Here is a 10,736-nt window from a genome sequence, read left to right on the forward strand (position 1 = left end):
CAGAGACAGATCAGAAGAGAAGGGAGGAGAGAGCGGGAGAAGACAGGCTAGTCACTGCGATACCCGAAGAAGAGGGTCACAAGGAGGGACCCTGGCCAGGCAGAAACTCAGTGGAACAGCCAGCACGAGGCCCAGCCTTGCTTGGTTGAACCCTCAGAAGCACAGCAGAGCCCACCACCCCTGAAACACCTGGGGGCGGGCGTCCTTGGGGCTTCTGTACAGCCTGTGGAAGTGGAAGCAGCCCACCCACCCCTCCTCACAGCACACCACCCCTGGGTCCAGACACACGTCCACCCTCCCCTGCTGACTGAGGGGAACCCACTCAAGCTGGGCTCACTGCACCCCAGTGCCCAGGGCTGATCGGCAGGTCTCAGTTCTCAGCCTGGGCTCAGGCTGGGCCTCACTTCCAGAAGGCATGGATGTTCCCTGCCCACCTCCCTCCTCACCACAGCCCTCCTCCTGTCCTGCCAGAGGAGAGCCACAGCCTCCCCTGTCCTCAATCTGTGGGGCCGTGGTCAGGGGCAAACACCCCTGGACACCAAAGAGGAAGGATTCTAGAACACACAGCTCTCCAACAAGAGGCCTCCAGAAACAAATACACAGGCCTGTGGAGGGAGGTCCCCTGCAGGTCCTCCTCCCACTGAGGATGAGGACTCCAAAGTGAGGTGGTGTCATGGCGATGGGCATTGACACCTTCAATTGAACCGAAAAATTGCCAGCTTGTTGTTGTTGTTTTGTTTGTTTTTGGTATTAGGGATTGAACCCAGGGGCTCTTAACCACTGAGCCACATCCCCAGCCCTTTTTTGTATTTTATTGACAGACATAGTCTCACTAAGTTGCTTAGGGACTCAACAAGTTGCTGGTTTTGAAATTTTGATTCTCCTGCCTCAGCCTCCTGAGCCACTGGGATTATAGTCCTACACCAATGAGCCTGGTAAATTGTCTATTGGACTGAAATAATTATCTGATTTGACCAACAGTGTTACAGAAAGAATCTGGCTTGACTCTTTAATTTATGCAGAAGACATTTTTCACTCATTAAATAAGCTAACTGTGTAACACCAGGTTGTCAAGAAAATAGGTACTGAAATCATGGATGCATATGCACAGATACATCATTTGTAAGTGTTTTACATTCATGATTTTTGAAATGTTTAATTGTCACCTGAAAATGTCTAACCTAATTTTTCTAAGTGTTTGTTTGTTTGTATTTGAGTTACTGGGACTTGAACTCAGGGTCTCATGCACTCTAGACCCCTGTTCTGCCGCTGAGCTACGGCTCAGCCCTTCAAGTTCTTTTGGACCAACACTTGCTAAACTCCGTCCCATTGGTCAAATCTAGCCTGCCACCTGTTTCTACCAAAATAAATGAATGAAAAGAAATCAAGTGTTATCGGAACACAGCCTTGCCTGTTCATTTACACAGAGGCTGTGGCTGCTCTCAGATTACGGAGCTCCCTGGCAGAGGAAGGAGAGGGAGCAGCGGCCCAAGAAATCTGAAGAGTTTCCTATGCCTGACATGACCAGGTTCCTCTTCCCCTGGATCCCACTGCTCACTGCCAGCTTCCCGGATCCCCGACCTCTGGCATCTCCATCCCAGGTGGCACTGCCATCCCACAGCAGGTGACCAGCCCCTGTCAGCTGGGGAATGGTCAGGTTCCAGGGAGGGGGACACAGACTGAGGACACACCTGGTCACTGCAGGAAACTCCATAGCGCAGCGCGTTCACAAAGTGCTCACAGTTGTCGTGGGTCACTGAATAGGGGATTTCCTTCCCCACCATTTTCTTGGCCTGTTGGATGATTTTGTTGGGTGGCAGTGGCTCATACTTGTCATCGTGCTTGTTATTGACCCGGTACTTGTCTCCTCCGGCCACCACGGACAGCAGCTCCTTCTTCACTATGGCTCTGTCAGCCACGATGGACATGCTGCTGCTCAACCCAGCCCCTGCCACTTCACCTGTGGAAACAGTGCACTCAGGCTGGGCAGGGACACAGTGGCTCAGAGCTGGCCCTGAGCCAGACAGCTCACTGCCAAATGGGGAGAGTAAGTGGTTTTCAGAAAGTTTTGGCCTCCTCCCTTGATGGCGTCTTCGACCAGCCTCATTCCCCCTGGGGCGGCGTTGGAAGGCAGCAGTACACCAGGCCTCGCTCAGGTGGCTGTAAAGACTTCCTGCCTGCCCTGTACCTGGGAAATCTTGATGTCATGGGACCTGACTTGGGCAGGTCCTGGACTTACTCTATCATTAGTTCCTTCCATGAGATTCATGTGGCAGATACAGAGTCCAGTGTTGAATGATGCAGAACTAAAATTAGAAAGTGAAAATGATTCCTTCATATGTACTATGAAGACCCTCACTGAACCCATAGTTAGAGTCAATGGAACTCTGTGAGCACATGGCGTGTTTCTGTGGAAGGACCTACAGAGGAGGCAGATGGCAGCTGTGCACACTGGACAGACCAACAGGCAGGGCTTCCAGAGCTGAGTGTGAAGGGAAGCTCTGGGTGACGTCATTTGTCAGCAAACCCATGTCTTACGTCAGAGACTGTGCATTACAGAAATCCCTGACCAATATCTCTACAGGGCCTGGAAAGAGCTCTAATGAAACAATACCTTCTCTGTAAGGAAGGCAGCCTGACATAGCAGGTTAGCTTCAACAGTCCATAACAAAGCAGCTTTTGATCACCTAACTGTTCAACATGAAGGAACTGAAGCCTTTACTGAGGAAAAATGCTGCTTCTAAGAAAATAAAAGCAGGGTTGTTGCCCAGAACCTAAATATCTAAAGGTTGGATCCAGGTACTTCTTGTGAACAAGGAGACGTGAACAGTGGACACAGATCCCAAATCAGCTGGTTGACTCTGGCTCCCAGAGACCTGGTTTGGAATGTTCTCTCCACACTTGGTATTATTCTCCACCTAGTTGCACTAATAACATTCCCTACATGAGGTGTGTTCTCAAGAGACACGAAGTTTGTCAGCAGCCACTTGCTCTTCAGATGATCTCTATGAGCACTAAGCCACCAAAACTGTACTCAGTTGAACCATGTGAAGGATCTGTCAGTCCTGCATTGCCATCTACAAAGTCCCCTGAAGGACAAACATCCAGGGATCCAGGGATCAGGGATCCAGGAATCAAGAGTAACCCTGGGGATTTTTAACAGAAATGGAAATAAGACCAGAGATGGAATGTAGACCAAAACCCCACAGCCAGGCATGGTGTGGGGGCACCTGCCTGTAATCTCAGACACTCAGGAGACTGAGGCAGGAGGATGCCGGTCTGAGGCCAACTGAGCAATGCAGTGAGACCCTGACTCAGAATAAATCTTAAAAAGAGCTGGGGGTGGGGCTCGGTATTGGAGCACCCAGGTTCAGTCCTCAGAGCTGCAACCAACAAGAACAAAGGGCCCACGACATGCAGCCCTAACAGGGAACTGTCCTGATTCCCCACAGCCAGCTCTAAGCTCCACAGCCCTCCCTCTCCTGTGAGCAGGACCTGCTGTCCAGGGTTAGGCCCACCAGGGAGCCCAGGCAGCAGCACAGCCTAAGGAGGGTGGGCTCCTGCTGGCCAGACTCGGGGAGAATGCCCTCGTTCAATGACGCTGTCCACCCCGGGCTGTGACCACTGCTGTGAGCTGAGCGTCTGTCATCTTCCGTTCAGAGTCTGGAGTGTGTGGACGGCGTAGGTGCCACAGACGCTCAGATCCTCTAACCTGCCTGTCTGCTCACACACCCAGGGGCTATCCACACCAGCTCTGCTGGGAGTCTGATGACTGGACAGTGACCCTCTGTGCAGGTGAGTGGGGTTCAGCGTGCCCCTTAAAGCCAGGATGCTTCAGACAGAAGGGAGGCGGCCTCCACACCCGCCAGGCCCTGCACCAGGTTTCCACGGCCTCCTTCATGTCACTCCCTCGTGGCCTGGGGACAGGAAGTCCTACCCTGCTCCTTTGAGGTGCCGCTGGGCTGAGTGAGGTGCAGCCACTCGTCAGGTCCCACAGTCAGGAGGCAGAGGGGCCGGGATTCCGGACTGGTGCTGGGGAGGTGGAGGCCCACACCACTGCCCTTTGCACCTGCAGCCAGGTGTGAACCCTTGGAAGGAGTGACTCCTTCTGTTGTGTGAGCTTCCAGAACTCCACATACACAGGGTATTGGATCTTTGGAGGGATGCTTATCAACTACAGGGGGTTCACCTGGCACTGAGCCCCACTCTAAATGGACACAGGTCAATGTTCTGTCCCGAACTCACTGATGAGGAGGACTAGCAGGAGATACAGCCAGAAGGAGAGAGCGAGATTCATTCAGACAATGCCCACTGAGTGCCTGCTCTGCCAGCCGGCTTGAGCACCAGCACATAACTGTGCCTGTGTTCATACTCTTGGTCTCAGCCCTGGAGTTTAACAGAGAAACCATGCTTACTTGGTGGAGCCAGATGGACCACATAGCCCTTTCCCACATAGATGGCCCAGTGCTCATAGCCAAAGCGAGAAATTTCAATTAGGTCTCCAACTTTTAGTTGTGTTCCACCCTGCAAGAGAAAAAGCAGGCACAGATTGAAGGGGGCCTTTCGCATGGAATGTTCTAGAACCTGACCTACTAGAAGCCCCAGCCCAGGTCTACAGAATCCCTCTGCTCATCACCTTTTGGAACCATGGTGGAGAGACCTCTCCTCACACAGGTGGGAAGCCTCTCCATTGACCGTGGGCTTGCTAGTCTGGAAAGGTGCTCAAGGACAAGGAGGAGATGGCAAGGTTGTCTTTAGGGACCATGGCAGCAGGTCTGCAGCACAGCAGTGTGGGCAGGCATGTGCACAAGCTGCAGAGAGCACATTCCATGCACAGAGCTTGTGTGTATCTGCACGTGACCATGTGATTCCCAAGGAGTCTAAAAGGCCTCCTTAAGGGCCACCAGCCATGGGCCTGGGTCTGAGTGATGCTTGTGAGTTCCAGAGTCCCACGTACAGAGCCCAGCATGCCAAACACTGGGGAATACGTCACCCCCACCCCATTGCCCATCACTACTTCAATATGAACTACCACCACCCTCCTGGACAGATGAGAAGACTGGGTCTCAGGATGGTTAGGGAACCTGGCTAGAGATCAAAAGAGCCAGATGGAAACTGAGATCTCAGGGTTTCCAACATTTATGCCTGAACAATCCCAGGAGGGCCCCGAGGAGCTGGGGCAGCTGGAGTCTGGGCTCCAGGCAAAATCAGGCAAAGAAAGACAGGATGTGTTTGGGAGTCAGAGGGAGAGCGGTTCCCTTCTGAAGTTTGCATGAGTGATTTGTATTTCTGGCAAATTCTGAGGCAACCAGTACCCTCCTCAAACTCAACTGAGTCAGGCCTCTGGGCCCAGTGCCCCCTGCCAGGGAGTTGAGCTGCTGCAGAGAGAATGAGGATGCCAGCTCCCTGGAAGTCTGGTGGGTGATAGCGTGGAATTTAAAGTTCTTGGCAACAAGAATATAGAGTCATCACGACCAAAGATGGGCTAATTTGAGCTCAAAATGATAATAACTTCCGGCAGTGCTCTAGAATGCCTGTAATCCCAGTGACTTGAGAGACTGACAGGAGGTCACAAGTTTGAGACCAGCCTGGGCAACCGAAGGAGACATGGCTTCATTATGAAGTTTAAAAAGGCCAGAGGTAGCTCAGCGGTAGAGCACCTGCCTAGCATGCACAAGGTTCTGGTTTCAATCCCTAGTACTGAAAAAAAAAAAAAAATAAGCACACATATAGTGAAACTGGTTCTAGTAAAGACATTTAAGGAAAGGGAAAGATTGAAGCGTGTCTAGATGAAGTGTCCTCAGGGAACCCAATACAAACTACAACAACATGCAAAGCTAGAAAGCAGCACTCACAGGCAGCTGTGTGCACGAGCCACCGCACAGACATGCACCTGGCAGAGCGCAGCCCCAGCTGCCCAAGGGAAGAAGAGGCCAGGGAGACACCGTCCTTCATGCCCATGGCTTCGACTTGCTGTTGGTTTCTTTTTCCGTTATTTATTTTACTCTCTTTCCACAAGTTATTACTGGTGCATTACACATGTATACACGATGGGTGTGTGCTGCCTGTACACACATGCTCCCAAGGTGCAGTGTGTTTTGGCCCATGTCACTCCCCAACTCTCCCCTCACTCCCCTCCTCCCACCCCTGGTCCCTCTCCTCTGTGACCTCCCTTGGATTTTCTGATTTAGTTTCTTCAACAAGGAAAATATATTCACATATTATTGTGGGATTTATTAAATTAAAAACAGAACTACATCTCTGGAATCTAACCCCCCTTGCACACTCCCCTCTGGTCTCAGCTGGAATATCAGTCCCCGCTTCCTCCTTCACAAGGTGATTCTTGCAGCCTGGTTTGGGTAAAGCAAAGCCTTCAGCCAGGTGTCAGGGGCTGCCAGCGCTCAGGGAACCCAAACCCACCTGCTGTGAGAGCCAGGAGCCTCTGGGCTCTTAGACTCAGACCAGGGTTCCTTTCCTGCTGTGTGGGAGCCCCAGACCTGCAGACCACCTGCCCCCACCTGCCCTGTCCCTCGCTACCTGAGCTCTGGCCCACAAGGACAGCACCCGTAATTCCTGCTAACAGACTGTCACTGTTGCTTTTAAAATGAAAGTTTAAAACCCTTTCTGAGGACTCACCGAAGCCATCCTTCTGTCCAGAAGTGTTGTGTGTTGCTGGCTAGATGTCCGGACTCCTTTTATTTAGCTTTGAGTTTCGTTTTCCTTTAACTCCACGTACCCAAGCCTTCAAGGAGGGGATGTAGATCAAAGTTAAGATAAAAATTTTAAAGTCAAACAAGAGCAGGTCACATGTCTAGGAGACAGTTAGAAATGGAAACCAGCTGGAGGGGAGAGAGGTCAAACTCAGTGTGCATTCAGGAGGATGTGGTGGCATCTGTGGTCAGGGGAACATTCCAAAATCCCCATGATTCAGGGAGAGAGGAGAGAAAGTGAAACAAGCACGTCCTAAGAACTGAAGAAAAATGACCACAGGTGTGTTGGTGGGGGTTGGAAGGCAGGATGGAGGGTCAGAGCCAACGGGAGGGCTTCAAGGAGGGAGGGGTCTGAGGACACCACACTCCCCACAATGAGGAGGAACCTTCCAGAGCAGGGGAACATTTCCACCCAGTATGATGCCAACCACGACCTGGAACAGGCCACCAGAGCCACATTCCCCACACACTGGAAAGCCAGGGAGCCTGCGTGGCCAGAAGTGTGGAAAGAAACCCTCCCTCCCTCTCCCCCAGGTCAGAGCACATTCACTGCAGCCCCACAGGAACCCCACCCTCACTGCCTGGGGAGAAGGGGCTGCTTCTTCGAGGCACCAGGGTGCTACCCACCCAAGGCCCAAATAAGTGTCTCTCTTCTGACAGCCCTCATCGACGTCACATCCTGCTGTCAGGGGACAGCAAGTGGTGGGAGGGACTGGGAGACAGCTCAGCAGGCTTGTGGGGGAAGGAGGGCCCAGCCCACTGCCCTCTTCAGGCTCCTGGGAAGAGAGATTTGGGGTGAGCACACAGGGGAACTGGAACCAAACGGGGAGACTCCTGTGCAGGATCCACGACGTCCCTGCAGACCCTTTGCTCTGCAGCCCACGCTGCTCCCGTGGACACTGGCCTGTCTCAGCATCTCCACAACAGTGTCCTTGCAGAGAGATCCTCCTCAAGGTCTTCCCTTCCTCAATCTGGAGGGAGAGAGTGGGGTGGGCTCAGCTAATTCCCTCATGTTCGCACTGACCAGATCCCTGTGGGCAGTCCCCTACCTGGCCACACAGGACATCATTGGGTGGCGGATCTTGAACCAGGTGATCTCAGTTCTCCATGGGTGCCAGCCACTTTCAGCAATGTCACAGCACCATCTCCTGAGCAGGAGGACTTGGTGGGCACTGCCTGCTGAAGAGATGGCAGGTGAGATGGGTCAGGGACCCCTGGAGTGTGCAGGGCAGAGGCCGAGGAAAGGCCACAGTCCTCCAGCTGGGACTTGTAGCACTTCAGCTAATCCAATGAGCTCAGAGTCAGAAACTCAGGCCCAGGAGTCACGTGACAGGAGTCAGCAACCAAGGTGGGTCCAGCTGGAACGCTGCCTGTCCCCAGCTGGTCATGTGGCTGCTGAGCAGACCGGGGGCCAGGGTGCTCCCCCTCGGCAGAGAATGGGGACAGTCAGCTTTTGGGTTCACTAGGACACTGTGTCAACGAGCTCCAGATCCAGTACTTTGTGTTGATTAATATTTTGAGATAGGATCCAGCCAAGTTGCCAAGGGCTGCCTCAAACTTGAGATCCTCCTGCCTCAGCCTCCTGAGTCACTGGAACCACAGCCGCGCACCACCATGTGCAGCTGTGCTAGCTTGCACTTTGAAAGCTTTAATAAAAATTCAAGGATTATATGTAAGTGGATTTTCCGTGGGGGACGATGATTTCTTTAGCAGTGGACATCTCCTTTCTGTGTCCATGGGGCTTGATTGGAGGTCTTGGGCTGGGGACGGAGGCACTGAGTGGCGTGCAAGGTGTGTCTGGGCCTTGGGGCCCTTGCCTCACCCTCAGTCCACGTTCAGCCCGACTCTGGCTTCTGGCTGCTGAGCTGATTCTCCCTTGCCTGCCTCTCTGTGATGAGAGCGGGGATGTCTCCAAGCCCCAGGGGACACCTCTGTCCCTCTTCTTCCTTCCACAAGCTTCTCCTCCCAGTTCCGGATGATTCTCACCTCATTGTGTGATCCTCGCTTTTCTGTGTTGGAGAAGTTCTCAGCAGGTTGAATCCCCTCCTCATGGAAATCAGAAAAGGAAGAAGCCAGCTTCCTCTCATGATTGGAAGTGGAACTGTTCCTGGAAAGGGGAAGTGGTGGGCTCTATTTCCTGTCCCCAGGGACATCTCCTGCCCTGTGTCCTCATGGAGCCAGAGGCTCAGCCTCAGAGCTCAGCTCTTTTTCTTCCCAGTGCCCTGGCCATGACCTTGGGCAACTGGAGATGGAAGGAAATTCCCTCCGCTGTCTCTGCCCTTGCTGTGGCTTGACGGACAGGCTGCCTCTGCTGAGGTGCAGGAGGGGTGGGGCTTGAGGCCTGGCTGCAGCCCAGGGCACGTCAGGGCCTGGGTGGATGTTGGAGGCACAGGGAGGGAGGCCCAGCACTCAGGGTTTTCCTCCTGGAGGCTGAGGGAGCTGAGACAGGCACAGGGAATTGGGGCTCATCATGATCCTGCATGATGGGCTCCGGGGCCTGCGTCCCAGAGAGGGGCAGTTGAGTCAGAAGGGCAGTGGGGCAGCCTGGGGGGAGGGAGTGTGGAGGGGCTGGAAGAGGAAAGGTGGGCGTGGGGGGTGGAGGAAGGGTGCCTGGAGGGCAGAGGGTAGAGGGCAGAGGGCCGAAGCCAGAGGGAGCCTGAGGTGAGTGGAGGCCAGGCCTTGGTGGACCTGGGGGCAGAGCCCAGGAGGGGAGGAGGGAGGGAGTGTTGGTCAGGAAGGGCTTGTGGGTCTGGAGACCAGGTTTGGGGTACCCGGGACAGGAGGTGGACGCTGGTAGGAGGCCATGGGATTCTGGACACAGGAATGCAACTAGCCTGAGTTAAGGTAGCAGACGGAGATGGAGGAGGAGAGGGACCGGGAAGCTCCTGTGTACACTGCCTGGACTCCGTGTGGGCTGCGGGCGGAGGGGAGAGGGGTGTGGGGCAGGTGGAGGTTGCAGGAAGACCCTCCTTGGTATTGAGGAGCCTGCCATGAGGGTTGGGAGGAGATCGCATCCATCAGGGAGGCAGAAGGAGGGAGGAGGAAGAAAGAAGGCATTGATTCCTGACGCTGGGGGCCCTGGGCAGAGAGCCCAGAGGGAGGGAAGAGGGGGAACAGGAGCAGAGCGGCCCTGGGTGACTCCTGAGGGCGGTGCCAGAGGAGGACCCGCTCAGCCTCTGCACACAGTGACCGCGAGCACATCAGCCACCTCTCTGAGCCCCAGTCTCTGCACGTCCCTGGGAGAGAGTCCACCCCTCTTCCTCCAGTTGGCAGGTGGATGGGACCATGGGAGGGAGAGCCCCTAAATAAGGCGCTGCATCTCTGGGGACAACCGTGTGACTCCCCAGGTTCCTGGCCCTGACCGACCTCCTGTTGGGTGAGGTGAGAGTCTTTCAATGTGCACGAGCCAGGCATCAGCTACCAGAGGAGGGCATCCTGAGGCCACCCAGAGTCCCTGGCTCACAGGAAGACCCCAGCACAGAGTGACACTCACAGCTGAGGTTTAGTAGAGCAAAGGCCACAAAGCCAGATGGGGAAAGGCCTGTGGGGGGACTCCTGAGGAAGCCAGGCGCCAGCTTCCAGGAGCCTCTGCAGTGGGTTCACACGGAACCCTGGATTCGTGACCGGTCCCGTCGTGACAACTCGTGGGCAGCATTTGTACCCGAGAGGATCCCGAGCGTGCAAGTCCAGGGTCCCAGTCCCGGGAGAGTCGGGTAGTTGCTCCCTGCTGTGCTGAAGCTTGGACTCCCAGCAGGCAGCGTTCAGCATGAACCATTCTTCATGCACATCGTTGGGCGCAGTGAGTCCTCCTGAGCACCCAGGGCACGGTGTATGCCACCGCGGACAGCTGTTTACCTGCCGAGTTTCCGGATTCGGTCAAAAGTCAACCTTGTGGGTAGGTCTTCAGCTGTCTCTGACCTGGTTGTTAAACCATATGTTTAAGACATAGCAGTCCCAAGTGTGTAGGCATGCACAGCTCCATCCTTGTGGAGTTAAAAAAAAATGTCTGAAAAATGAAACAGGCAA

The 10,736-nt window shown here is 54.2% G+C and overlaps 1 protein-coding gene across 1 annotated transcript; it reads right to left on the minus strand.

The window, feature by feature from the left end:
- Positions 1-1,447: 1,447 nt before the first annotated feature.
- Positions 1,448-6,721, minus strand: LOC124958442 (phospholipase A and acyltransferase 2-like). Its single transcript, XM_047516473.1, has 4 exons — positions 6,637-6,721; positions 4,416-4,524; positions 1,692-1,960; positions 1,448-1,642 (listed from the first exon to the last, which is right to left on the minus strand). Exons 1-4 carry the CDS (start codon positions 6,643-6,645, stop codon positions 1,448-1,450), a joined length of 582 nt encoding a protein of 193 aa, XP_047372429.1. The 5' UTR covers positions 6,646-6,721.
- Between the last annotated feature and the right edge of the window lie 4,015 nt (positions 6,722-10,736).

This window comes from Sciurus carolinensis, chromosome 11 (assembly GCF_902686445.1).
Source record: "Sciurus carolinensis chromosome 11, mSciCar1.2, whole genome shotgun sequence".
NCBI lineage: Eukaryota > Metazoa > Chordata > Mammalia > Rodentia > Sciuridae > Sciurus > Sciurus carolinensis.